Consider the following 14,465-nt stretch of genomic DNA (forward strand, 5'->3'; position numbering starts at 1 on the left):
TTCCAACAACTAGACTCTATACCATGGGGGACCGGGCTTTCAATGTCACTGCCCCCAAGCTCTGACACTCTCTCTCCCCCAGCAACCCGCAACTCGGACTCCATCACCACCTTCAAAAACAGACTCAAAACTGTCTTGTTCAGGCTTGCTTTCCCCTCAGTGTAGCATGCTCCTTTACATATATTTTTACTAGATATAATATTCATAACTAATTCTTTTGTATTACTGTTTATTCTATTTTCATTTATCTTTATCACTGCTTCTTGTTGTTCTGTACAACTGTACAGTGTCCTTGGATTTCCTGGAAGGTGCTTTAAATCCAATATATTATTATTATTGTTATTATTATACACTCTCCAATTAGCCTTGGTGAAGTAAACATCCATAGCTTGGTAAAGACAGCTTAAGGATACCCTAGCCCAGAGTTATAATTGCTGTGCATGTCAAAGGAGAGCACACTAGACACCTTGACAGTGAAAATGTGGCTTTACTCACCTGCCACTGGTGCCGCTACTGGTGCTGCTGACCGAGTCTGAACTGGACGAGCGGCTGCGGGAGCCGGATCCGCTGTGAGAATGAGGAGGACGGCTGGTGTGACTTGCCAGTCTTTGGGGGGAGGGATTCCTCGAATGCGTAGAGTGTGGAGACCGGCTCCGACTATGCCGGTGCGACCGGTCCCCGCGACGGCCCCTCTCCTCCCGGTAAAGGTCCCTATGAACCACACTCGCCAAAGTAAAGGGTTCTCTCGCGCGAGATTCATAGCGCGGCTCTGGTGTCTCAAAGCGGCACGGGCTCCTGCTGTGGGAGCGGTAGAAGCCAACCCCACTGGACGTAGATCCTCCACTTCCACCCGCTGCGGCCCCTGCCCCTCCACCTGCTCCAGTGCTGCCAGCAACAGCACCAACAATAGTTCCACCGACTACCGAGACTGTCGCACCAGATCCGCTGGAAGTACCAGATCCACTCCCACCTGTGCTCAGAGTTCGCTCCCTGGCATCACGATAATAGTCCGTTTCATAGTGTCGGTGGCGTTCGAAGCTGCTACCAGCTCGCTCATGATGTCCATAGGCACTGTGATCGTATGCTCGATCTCGAATTTCAGCCGTCCTGAGTGACAGGGAAGACATGGAGAGACAGAACATCATGTGTTACACATACAGTTAACAACAACCAACACTATCAAGTGCATCTGGTGTTTCTTTCAATTATAACACATCAACAAGAACAGGACAGCCTTGCAATAAACAAAGGGTTTAAATACAAAGGTTATCATCCCCAATATTTATAGGCTTTGCTTGTTAGTACAATATGTTCCTCAGCAGTGTAATACTAAATATGTTAATGTTAATACTGTGTGGTGAAGACCCTCAAAGTCGTGATTTTTCTCATTTGTGTAACTGTTAGTTCTTGCTTTTGCACTCTGTACAGAAGCATACTTATTATTCCCTAATGTCTTTACTACTTTTCCAATTTTGATGTACGTAGGCATTCAGGTTTTCTTTAGACAAGGTCAATTTATCCACCATGCAACATTTTTAAAGCCACTTTATTTTATTTTATTTTTTCCATTGTCTTCTTACAATGGATTTATTCTCTGCATTTAACCTATCCTATTGTACAGCAGTGGGCAGCTGCAGTACACGGGGACCAACTCCAGTTCTTCTTTCCATTGCCTTGGTCTGGGGCACAGACAGGAGTATTAACCCTATGTCTTTTTTGATGGTGGGAGGAAACCAGAGCACCCGGAGGAAATCCACACAGACACGGGGTGAACATGCAAACTCCACACAGAAAGGACCTGGGAGGGACTGGAGTTCGAACCCAGGACCTTCTTGCTACGAGGCCACTATGCCGCCCCAACATTGTGTATATGTCCCCTTGTGTTACAGTTCACCCTCTAGCTGAGTCAGATTCCCTCTATGTGCAAACTGACTTAGCCAACATTGGAAAAAAAAAACGATGAAAAAAAACCTTGGCACTTGAATATTTGAAGTATCTACATGAAAGAGAATTCTTTGTTTGCCTACTTAACACAGTAGTTATGAACTTGGTTGACTTGATGTATAAAGGCTGAAACTAGTCGTAACAATGGGCAGGCAGTCGGTGCATATGGGAGGCCTACTGTGAAAACTTTCCACTCATTTAAATAGGTGATGAACATTTTGGTTGGTGTTGTTTATTACAGCAGAGATCAAATTACCAACCCCTAGTGTTTCCAGTGGAAACACTGCAACATATTTTTATGTAATTCTAACACAGCCCTCAGAGGTACTGGCGTTAAAATCCAAATAACAGATCTTTGTTTGCTTATGATTACTGTTCTGGGAACCAATATACCTCTTCTTTTAAAACAATTTTGAAATATTTTGCTTGAAACACTTAACTATTGTTCTCATTTTAAATATGAACAAAAATAAGCTGGTATAATCTATCAAATAAATGTAACATGCAAAATTGAAAATATTTAAACATCAACGGGCACATTAAGAGCTTTTGGGAGAAAATAAAAAATGAATAGGCAGCTTATTTTAAAGCTAACACAGAATTACGTCGAAGACTAACGCTAAAATGAGATGTGTTGGCTTTTTAGGCTGACTTTGACAAGGGAGCACTTTCAGCCATTTGTTTTCCAATTTTGCTCGTGTGTGAACAAAACTTTTCCTGAGAAAACACCAAGTGTCTGGGTTTTTGTTTTTGTTTTTTTTCTGATTTGTACATCTTTTTTCTGAATCAAGTGAACAAAACCGAGTTCGGCGACAATGCTCAGCTGAGTCTTACTCCATCCCCACAATGAGCGGGTGGGACACCTAATGTGGCTTCTCTGAAATAAAATGATATCTGCATGCCATTGCGACACGGGGCATATGGTTGGTGCAACAACAGATCACCATCCTTGCAAGACCAGATCCTGACAGTGGACTGCAAGATCTCTTACATGCTATGCTAAATCAACCAATGCAACCTGCAGTTCAAAATACACTAGAATAAAGAAAAAAGTGTATGTGAGGGGGAGAAATTGGAAATGTTGAAGGAATGTTTGTTTATGTTTTCCTCAAGTGAGGTTACGTTAAGTTCTTTTTTATATATTTGCAGAATATTTGGAAGACCAGAATGAATATGTTAAGTCTTCTCCTAATGTTCATTACCATTCACATCCCTTGACTATATAAATTCCTGGATAACCTAAACCCTGCTTAACCATTTTTTTTTAAATTTTAGAATGAATTAATTGATTTATATCAACACTGCACGGTGTACCATTCAAAATACTATACGACTCCCTTTGACTAAAGCAAGGAGGACAAGGTTGTGGAGCAAATGAAAAACAAGCAATGGGTGAAGAACTAATTTCATGAACCCCACAATCAGGTTCTCTTCTCAGCTCTCGCAAGGTCTCAGACAAACCTGCACTAGTGCATCACCAAATACCACCAAGCACAGATTTGCATGAAAAAGCTAAATGGCCCTTCAAAAAAATAAGAAATAAAATAATTAATACAATAATTAATTCACTGCTTTATTTTAAGTCCCTGTGTGATATTGTGGCATTGGAACAAGAAATTAAGGTTATTTAGACAGTTGAAGAATGTGATAGTGACAATTTAAAACTTGGTATATTTTACAGGCAAACACAAAAACTGAAACCTATGTACAACTATATGCATCATCTTTTATTCATTTATTTTTTGTTTCCTTTTTCGTGTTTATATTTAACCTACTGTAATATGGTTTAATTCTGTTCTGAGAAAGGGCCTGCAGGATGGGGTAGGAGTAGATAGAGGGGAGCAGGATGTGGGTAAATGGGATTTGGGGATGTTAAAATGTAAAAAAAAATAATAGAATCTTTCAACTGTAATTTTTCAGTTCGATTTGTTTTCCTTGGGAAAAATATATATATATATACATACACACACACACGCATCATCTTCACAGTGCAACAGGGTAATCCAGAATGAGGATCTGAAATTTATTATGTACAATCTCAAGTAAGAGAGGGGCCTAAAATTTGGGAAAATAAATCATTCTGTGAAATGACCTAGTTCACCTTATTTAAAAGCAAACAAATGTGTCAGAATGTTTGTTCTTTCCATTTCAGTTTTGTGAAGATGTAATCAATATCTTTCTGGATTGCTGTTTGCCGACCGACCCCCTAGTCTCGCTTGGCAGCCAGATTTCTGACTATTGGCACAAACCAGGCTATCAGCATAAACAAGACTTTAAATCGCGGTTTTGAGGAGTTGGTCTCATGAGAATACCTGGCTCCCCACCAGAAATTATCTCCATGATTCTACATTTCCATTTTTGGATATATCCAGAACAAACACATGGCCAGGGGAATTTTAAAATAGCTCCCCCCCTCCCCCCCATTTAGAAATTAGCTCCAAATTGCATTGGTATTTTGTTAACAATGCTAGTGCCCCCTGGTGAAACTCCCCACTGTCAGGTGAAAAGAAGTGGCTGGTGACTCCACACCTATCGGAGGAGGCATGTGGTAGTCTGCAGCCCTCCCCGGATCGGCAGAAGGGGTGTAGTAGTGACTGGGACAGCTCGGAAGAGTGGGGTAATTGGCCGGATACAATTGGGGAGAAAGGGGGGGGGGTAAAAAAAAAAAAAAACAATGCTAGTGCAAATCTGCGAGGAAAAATGTCTAAGATGTCTTTGAAATATCAAGGACAAGTTTCTCTTAATAGCGCTGTGACATGCCACTATGCATAATTACACAATAACTTCTACAATCTTAAGTGGGTTTCCACAATTCTACTGCTGTGGACCTTCAAAGGGTCCACATTCATCATCTCTGTTGCTGCCATCACTAGTGTCAAAAACGCAAAAATTTTCTTTTCTGCTTACCAAGCTAAAATACAGTGGGGCTTATTTGATGGAAGAGTTGTAAAGCCATACTCAAATAATGCAAATAAATCTACTTCTCGGAGAGCCATTTTCATTCAATGTCCACAAACCGGTGGTGAGGAGAACGTTTGGGTCACATTTTCTCACAGCAAGAAGCTTTTAATGGTTTTCAAACAGTTACATGTGAAGCAGGCCAAATAACCAAAAACACAGAAATGCACCCCAAGAAGTCATAATTTGACAGCATTTAAAATTTTTAATGTAGAATTGTGCTCATTATTTAAACTGGGACAGGGCTGTGACCATTTGACAAAAAGCACTACACCACCGCCTTCTCTCTCTGTGAAAGGAGTCTTGGCTAATGACCCAAAAGATAAGCATTTTAAAATGTCCCTTTAAAATTCAGCATTTATAATGAATATTGACTTTTTTCTGGTCCAGGATAAATTGTCCAAGATTTGCTTATAATTTGCATCCCGTAGCTAGATTTTGGGGATTACATGGTAAATCCCTGAATTGTTTATTTCAGTGAGAGCGAACTGAACAATGTGTTACGGAGATCAATAAAATTTAAATCACCATAAAACACAGTATGCATGGAATTTATATGGTCCAACATTATTCCAGGCTAATAGCAGCTGCATTTTTTACACTTCGATCGGGAGATACGCCATTGTTCACAAGAACAAAAGATTGCATTAATGTTCTCTAATGGATGGAAGGGAAAACAAAAGGTTCAGGTGAAGGAGTGAGCCAATAATTCACTTCTCCATACTTTGGTACAGCAGGTTCTGGGCGAATTCAATTTGAGCGCATGTGATTTAATCATTTTTGTGCGGTATTCATGAATATCATCTCATGGATGACCATGTCCGCTGTGAAAGTGATGGATTACCTTGACCCCTAGATGCTCTCCAAAAATGCTAATTTGGTAGCACAGACTCACAATAGATAACCTTCAGTCTCACTTTTATCTAAACAGGTTTTACATTATTCATGAGGATTGTAAAAAATATTCTAGCACATTTTATATTAGCACGTTTTGGATGAGGCAAACAAAATCAAGTCATGTTAACTATATGCAGACACGCCGCCAGCACAATTTCAATTAAAAAAAAAAATCCCCTTGTGGTGTGGCTTTCATTTATTTGGCAAATCGATAAGTTGTATTTTGGGCGGACGGGGGGGGGTTGTTTTTTTTTTTTTTTTTTTACAATTCCCTGCTCGTATTTACTGCTTGATGTTAAACCTTATGGCATAAGCAACCCAATTGTTTTGAGATTGTATTTATGGCTGTTTTCAATGTTTAGATTCCAACTTTAAGACTGTCTCTTTTGACCGGCTTTACGCTAAAATCCTATTATTTGAGTTTTGCTCCACTGAGCTAAACTAAAGAGACAGCAGAAAATTCTGACGACAGCACCAAATCTGCAAACATATGGCAAGATTAAATGACAATGTGAATATCACCTTCAATTTGATTACATTAACTGCAAATTGAACCCCTTTGACCTAGGAAAACACCGAAACGGGTGGTAAGATAGGATGTGCGGGCAAAAAGTAAAATTGGACGGAGACTAATTTTAATATCATTAACCTCTGTTTCGCTGTCATTCCAAAAAGGTGCAGTGAATTAAAACAACCCGAAGCCAATAAAAGAACGGTTGCATTAAGCCAGCCTTTTTCAATTTGAGGACTTTTCATGTGAAAAATGCCTGCAACATGAAGCTATTTAGTGTCGGGACAGCAGCAGAGATAAGGGTTTGGGAAAGGGTGGAAGGTGAGAGGAGGGAAAAGGAAAACAATATAAAAAAAGGAAAGGTACAGAATGTGCATAGTGTAGACAAAACAGGCAGTAATAACAACAATCTGCTTACTGGCTACTGGGGTTAGTGGGGGAAATGGAGAGAGACAGGGTTCAAACTAGGAGGTTAGAGAGAACAGCTAAAATACACAGGGCAGGGCATACCAACCTTTTGAGAGAGTGGTAACTTGAACTATAATTCCAAATAAAATCTAGGGAGATAGAGCTTTGTGAGCAAAAAAAAATGTTGAACGGGGATGAAAACTGAAGCAAAACTGTCCAAGGTTAGATAATCCTCAGTCAGCGTGGCAGGAGACCTCAGGTTCAGGGATGAGCTGGAGTACACACCTTACGTAAAAATAAAGATGTACATACATCTAGGCCTTGTACGGATCCAGCTTGACATCTTGTATATTTTGGGGGGGGGGGGACAACACTAAAGCCATACATCCATTCAAAAATTAGGAAAAAACTAATGTGCAAAAATAGGATCAGTGTTACACTTCTAGTCTGACATTTTTTAAAAATATAAAACACAAAAAGTGACATTATCCAGGAGTCCATCTTCAATACTTAACGCTCCATTGACTGAGGAGAGGCTGCTGGAAAAATGAAGTCTTTCATCTTCATTTGGACAAGTCCTGCACATCCGAGTGTCTTAAAGCCGTCTGATTCCACCAACGAAGGGAAAGAAAATCAGAGCAACACTAGAAGGGGTGATCACCGTCTGTCACCGGTAATCCAAATTTCTTGTTCATATTCTGTTTTGTATTCAATCACTTGGGGGGGGGGGGGGGGACATGACAGTTTTGAAGCGCACAGATGTTCAGATCTTTGGTTCAATCCAGGATTCTCCCATCACAAACAGGAGAACTCGCCATCAGTCTCATAACCAAGGCTCGTTAAATGGGAAGTTTTTCAACACAGTTCAGACACAACACAGACTTGTGATTCTTGCTGCAGCCGTATCCAAGTGGAGTTATAGTTCCACATGCAGAGAAGTGTGAGGTAATCCACAGGCAAGAGGTAAGTAATCTCCAATGGCACTGACAACACCATTTTCCAGTTACGAATTTCCATCCCGCCTCTCTGGTTACAATGATCCAAACATAGTCCACATTGGTCCATGCCAAATGTGTAAGTCTCAAGTCACTCAAAAGCAAAAATGTGACCAAAAAAAAAAACCATGAAGAAGAAGAAAAAAAAGTCATTTGCTCACGGTTGCCGTTGTCTCTATGGAGTTTGATCACCAGTAGAGGTCTCCCATTACTTAAGTGTAGTGTCCTGATTTTACAAATAATCCCAAACAGAACCAAAACAGAAAGGAAAAAAAAAACATACCTGTAGCCTGATAGAATATCCTTTAGATGTCTGGATGGTATTAATCCAACAGGGGAGGAATACATATCCTGATAAATTATCCACAAAACTCCAGCAGAGGTGAATACATCCACCTCCAAGAGGGATGCGGAGAACCGAATTTGACAAATCCAAACATTGGTTAAGGTGTCTTATTTGTATAAATGTGTACTCATTTGTTTGTTTGTTACAGGACAATAGAAAAGGTGACATTAATCCATCGAGCAGGGCATGGTAACTCCAAATTATGGGAATCCCAGGAAAGACCGATGGACCACTCTCTCTCTCTCTCTCCCTCTCTCTCTCTCTCTCTCTCTGTCTAGCAATCTCCATTAATCCTGGGAATTTTTTACGATGTCCAATATTTGCCCCGTATTTTCCGCAAATGATGCATCCACCTCAGAGAAATGTCTAAACTCACAAAGATAATCCCCAACAGCCACTTACACTACCGACTACTCATAAAAGAGATACATTTGTGTGCAGAATGTAAAATATGCCCACATTTACAGTATATCTTGGTGTTTACCTTAAGTATGAATCCAGGAGTGATGGCAGCACTCTGAGGAGTTTAGAGGGGATCCCTAAAGGATAAATCCCTGAGCACGAACTCTCTTTCCTCCTCTTTAACCCCCGACCAAGTAAATGATTAGATGGTGGAAAGATGCTTGGGAGTAACGTGTTACAAGAAACCAAGGTTCCCCTGCCTTCAGAGAAACTGTGTCCACTTACCCGTCTAGTCTGCGTTCATAGCGTCCATCTCTGCTGTGGAGCGATGCAGGGGGTCCATATACTGGTCCCCCTGCCGCCCTTGTGAACCCTGATACATCCCTGCCGCGAGAGCTTAAGGACAGACTATCGTCCAGGCCCCTCGCAGCACTGGGAATTGTGCCTGGTTCATTGTAATCTGTACGCAGGTCTCTGTCTCCCATCTTGTTGATGGCGTTGTGAGCCTTCTGAGCACTTTTAATGTCCACAAAATCCACAAAGGCTGCAACTCCACCTTCTGAGCCCCGCTTCGGGAGGACCTTGACACTCTCCACTCGTCCATATCTAAAGGGGAACAACAGAGGGGAAAGAAAAATGAAGGCCATTTTAAAAACCTGCTACGTTACAGTTTTCAGTTCCTACTTTTTCCAACTACGGTCTCTGGGTGGGATTCAATGTGCCGCCATTGTTGTTCAAAGGACACATTTCACCTTGCATACTGATGGCTGACTGGCTGTCAGTGCAGGAGGGGGGCGGGGGGGAGGCAGGCAAGTTCCTTTAACACACAGAGAGCTGGCTTAAACTCACGATTTATCACTCTACAGCCCCCTTGTAAAGCAACAGCAATCCACCAACCGGACTGGGGACATTAGCACATAGCATGTTAATAAACGCATATACCACCCAACAATGTGTATTGTCATTGTCGAGTGGTGCGGCAAAAGAGAGCTAAGATGAGGTCTGAACACAGCAATATAGAAGAACACGTATCACTTCCTGGTTCGCCATTCGTGGGTTTCCACAATCCAGACGCACAATAATATTTCATCGAAAGACGCCGCTTATTTGGCTTGAGCAAAAAACGCTTCAGGCGCAGGTTTGCAGGGGGGGGGGGTTGGCACCTGGAGAAGAGCAGCAGCACAAAAAAAAGGGTAACGCTTTTCATATTGACACACGTGTGTGTTCCTCCCATTTGTTTGCCCCTCCACCTAACTGCATAAATAACCTCCTTGGTGATGGGTGTGATGAGCGCAGAAAACCCTTATCATATGCATTTATAAATCTGGTTAATATTTCCAAATAACCAGATATCACATTCGCATGTTTCCCCCCCCCCAAAAAAAATCTTTCGAAAGCGTTTTCTCTCCCCCCCCCCCCCCCGGAAAGACAGTAGAGTGCATGCATAAATATATTGGTACACAAGTCCCCCCACACTGAATAGCCTTGGACGCCATTTTAGAAAGCTGTTCACACTGCTTACTCATTCTGCCGTCCCCCATCTTCAATGACTTCTATCACACATTGGGCTGTCATGCACCTGCATATATTCGGAGTACCTTCCCTCGCACTGTGGCTGAGGTAGCGACGCTACCGGGGGGGGGGGCCTCACCCCGAGCAGTCCGCCCTCCGCGCCCCGCCACGCTCGGTTATCTTAAGAGCCCCGGACGCCCCAACAAGCCGCATTTATACCTTCAACCGCACAGATTAGCAGACATTTACGTGCACGTCAAGGTAGCACAAAACATTACAATGAAACAGCCGAGGGGGGGCTACGCGGTGGACTCGAGCCATAGCGCCCCCCCCCAAATGTCTGCGAGTCGAAACGTATATATTGTAACGAGGGGGCGCGAGATAACGCAAAGGCTTTAATAAAAAGAAGAAGAAGAAGAAGAAGAAGGTGGGTTGATATCTTTAAAACAGTGGTCTCTCGAGGTTCCACAGCATTTCGGATTACGTGTCGGTCGGGGCAGACCTCGTGCAATATGCAAATTCGTCTGGATGATTCTGTCCGGTTTAGACAATGCACGCTGTCATATTGAGACGCATAAAAACACAAACGTCTATCGTGTGTATATATAGTCAACAGAATAGTCTCCTCCAGCACGTATCGGCCAGATATGCGGGCTGTGTTTTTTTTCCCTTGACAGCCGAGCCACTTCCAGCCAGCAACCAAACGCGATTGCGCGCAGATAACCGTGAGAAGCCACAGAAAAAGAAAAGAAAAGACGTTTTGCGAGTCTCTCTCTCTCTCCCCTGCTGCTGCTGCTGCTCAACAAAGACAACGAAGAAGTAAAAAAAAAAAAGCACTGCAGGCACTCGGCACGCTGCTGCCTTCCAAATGGCACACGTTGACCTCCCGTTAAATAATAATAACGCTTGAGAGAGAAAAAGAAATCACATTGACCAGGTTTCATGTTTATTGCATAAGGAATCAGTTGTACTCGAGGCGCATCGGTTACGCAAACCGACGTCGCAAAAAGCGGCCGAGCAAGCAGAAGAAGAAGATGGTTGGAACGAGGATCCCAAAAACACATGTTTACTTTCGTGCGTTGCAGAGAAACGATCGGGATCGCTTGAAATTCGGAACTACGCCGATTACACATGGCGACCGTTAACGCTAAACGCGGTGCCTCTGCGACGCGCTCGCTGGCGGTCGAGGTGGCGGCGGGATCACGCGTCACCTCCACCGAGTAATTGCACCTTTCGGCAGACGAAGGAGTCAGCCGCCACCATAAGCCCCGCTACTGCACCCGGGACGCTTGAGAACGCGGGGCTAATTAAGCGCGCGGCGACACACAAGACGTCCACGGCTCGCCTAGCCAACTCGCGGGAAGTCAGGCGAGACACCGGCTAACGCGTTCCCCGCGTTTCCCCTGGCGGTTTCCCCCGGGGGTCAAACGCACACCTTGCGCGAAGCCGACACAAACCCACGGCTAAACCAGTCAGGTAGCCAGCCCGGGGCTTTGCTTCTGCGCTGTAGCCAACTGATAATGTTGATTTTTGGGGGGGGGGGGTCGGCTTGTGGGGAAGGTCCTTAACCCCCCCCCCCCGCCCCACGGACACCGAGAAAAGGCGTGCGAGAAGCCGGAGTGTGTTGACAGGTTGCGATCCCAAACGGCGCCTAGCTAGCTCGGTGTGCACGCTGGGCTATCTCCTCCGCCAACGTTCGCTGCGAGGATGTCGAGGCGAGCGAGCCCGAGCTGACAGTTGCCCGAGACGGCGACCCGCGACAGGGGGAAACCGCCCGCCTGCTTCTTCGCCCCCGACCGAAACGAGACGCCGGCGAGAGGGGCCGATTTTTTCTTGTTTTAATTCCGTGTATTTATGTATGCGCGCTGGCAACGCGCCGTAGCACGTCAGCGTTTACTCACCGCTTGAAGTGCTCAATGATCTTCTCCTCTCGCACATTTTCGGGTAAATTTCCCACCCATAGATGTCTGGTTTCCCGGACCATACTGCGAGCCCCTGTTCCCCGGTCATACAGGTGAGTTTGCGACGGCAGTATCCCCCCCCCCCGTGCGAAATGACAATACGCTGCAGAACCGACGCCGTGGACCGGCGGTGCCTCTCCGTGTTGACCCGACGTAACACCGGCCTGGATCCTCTCACGCTGTCTGATACTCCTCTCTCTCGCTCTCTCGTCGGCGCGCGGCCCCGCACCTCGCGAACGCGCTTCCACCGCGCTCCCGTCACTCTGAGGGCGCGTCCCCGACAACCCGGCGCGGTGTGTGAACTTTTTTTTTCGGTCGGGAATGCTGTGTGCGCATGCGCCATACAAGCCAGCTACGAAGCGCTTATGACAAGTCTTGTTTGTGTCCCCCTCCGTTTGCTTTTGGCCCACATATGCGATTGTAATGAAACGCATGCTCAATAATCCGGCAGCAGAAAACCCAGAAACGTTTCTCCCACGAAGCTTTGTGGTCAGGTGACCTGATTCAACTTTCTGGGGTAGTTGTTACCTTATTATCAATGAATTGCCTGCATGAAATATATATATATATATATTCCATGTACCTAGTATATGGCCAATAAACATGATTCTGATTGTGAAATGTATGGAGCAGCCCCGAGATGCTATACAGTCATTAGAAATAAGAACCCCCCCGATTACAGTTAAGATCCCCGCACTGACTGAATGGTTGCTGGCTATGGAAGTTATTCATATTCACAACAACTGACTTAACTTCCTCGGAACATAGAAATTGATATTCGGCGGCGGGGGGGGGGGGGGTTGCGCAACTAGTTATCGTATTAGGTTATACAAGCAGTGTCTCTTTGGTGTACACACTGGGATACTTGATGTGGGTACATTGCACAAAGATCTATCCGCAGGACCACACAGAATCGTAGCTGTTGCTCACATCTTGCGTTCGACTCTAGATAAAAAAACAGTACTTCGAAGACACTTCCTCAAACCCTAAGTATCCTTTCTTATTTATCATCCACTATCTTATCGTCAAAGGTCAAATCTGCTGCAGTAATAACAACAAAAACAACATCAGTTTTTTTACCTTTACAAGTTACTCCACACAATGATTTGCACTAGGAACTCTCCCTCTCTCATATATCTCATATATACATATATATATATATGTGTGTGTGATTGTTATAAATGCTGTTGCGTTTATTAATCAAATGACAGAGTGATACGCTCCGAGCAACATCTCACAAAACGATGACGTAGCCTACATCGTAGTCGTTGTCATGCTAAAACAGTCTTGATGGTTTTTCTGGTTTCTCTCATAGACTACGCATGCGCAACAATGCGGTAAAGGAGACTGCAAAATACACTGCACGGGGACCCTTCTAATTAGTAGTTTCGGCTATTTTAGCCACACCCATCGCTAACACGTGCATAAAATCAAGTGTGCAGCTACTTGTGATGAAATGAAGTTTTCTGAAGCATTGATGGTTTCCGGCACGCTGTCGGAAATTGGTTCATTACTCGGAGCTTCTTACGACATAGTGCACATTGCCATCTGCCGGCAAAAATGTAATGCAACACCTGGCATGCATGTTCCTTATACACGCTTTGAAAGATTACCCCATGTGTACGTGGCGTTAAGTGGTGTGAGTCCTAACCTCTTTACCTTTCAATCAGCAGACCCCCCGATTCCGCTCCCCTTTTGCCCCAAAAAGGCTATTTCTGTTTTGTTGACCGATGCTTTTCAATATGCTTTAAATTTTAGCATAATGGTTAATATTTTTGATAGGAATGTTGGAATAGAAAAGACAGCCAAAGGCATAAAATGTAAGAGTAGGACACACATGGCTTCGTGATACACCGAAGATGCATGTGGACATACTAGTATGTAATTGGACCATTGGGCAGATGCAGTTAGTGCTTTTGAAACAGAGCAGAGGATGTGCTTATGTAACTGTGTAACGATTGTGCTTGTTTAATTGTGTGTGTATGTGGTGATGGTGGGTGGTGGGGGGGTACAGATTTTTCTTAATAAACATTATCTGCTCAACAGTGCGAGGGCTGAAGCGACGTCCTTTGCTATAGCTGATGGAAAAAAGGGTCAAAAAACAGCCTTTTGGGTTCATTCATCATAGCTGCCTATGGTGTGACTGGTGTGACCCCCTCCCCCCCATAACCTAATGTTACACATAAATGGGGTCAAATATGGGGCTAGATAATAGCAGCAGCTGCAGAGCAACATGCCAGTGTTAAGTTCTCGCATAACGTTTATCCAACATTACAGATGATTTGCCTGTTGCTTATAATACCAGAAAGTTGAATCAGTTCATCTGGACAGTTTACTGGGAGAAACGTTTCATCGCTCATCTAAGTGACTTCTTCAGTCTCAGCTGACTGCAGGTGTCCCCGCCCTTATAACCCTGCATGTTGCTTATAACTTTGGTCAGAATGTGAGAACGAACTCTCTTTATCTCTTTCCGGATGGCTCCATTGTTTGTCTATACTTGAAATACAGATAAATGACAATCGACTTTCCAC

At 43.9% G+C, this 14,465-nt stretch overlaps 1 protein-coding gene across 1 annotated transcript in view; it reads right to left on the reverse strand.

Annotated features, from left to right (window-relative positions):
- The window catches only part of spen (spen family transcriptional repressor), a 29,979-nt gene extending 17,853 nt beyond the window's left edge, over positions 1–12,126 (reverse strand). Inside the window, exons 1-3 of the mRNA XM_056273934.1 lie at positions 11,875–12,126; positions 8,747–9,067; positions 496–1,107 (exon numbers count right to left, since the gene is read on the reverse strand). Of these exons, the coding sequence (XP_056129909.1) occupies positions 496–1,107; positions 8,747–9,067; positions 11,875–11,957 (1,016 nt within the window). The 5' untranslated portion in view covers positions 11,958–12,126. The remainder of the gene's footprint in view (positions 1–495; positions 1,108–8,746; positions 9,068–11,874) is intronic.
- Between the last annotated feature and the right edge of the window lie 2,339 nt (positions 12,127–14,465).

This window comes from Lampris incognitus, chromosome 2 (assembly GCF_029633865.1).
Source record: "Lampris incognitus isolate fLamInc1 chromosome 2, fLamInc1.hap2, whole genome shotgun sequence".
Taxonomy (NCBI): Eukaryota; Metazoa; Chordata; class Actinopteri; order Lampriformes; family Lampridae; genus Lampris; species Lampris incognitus.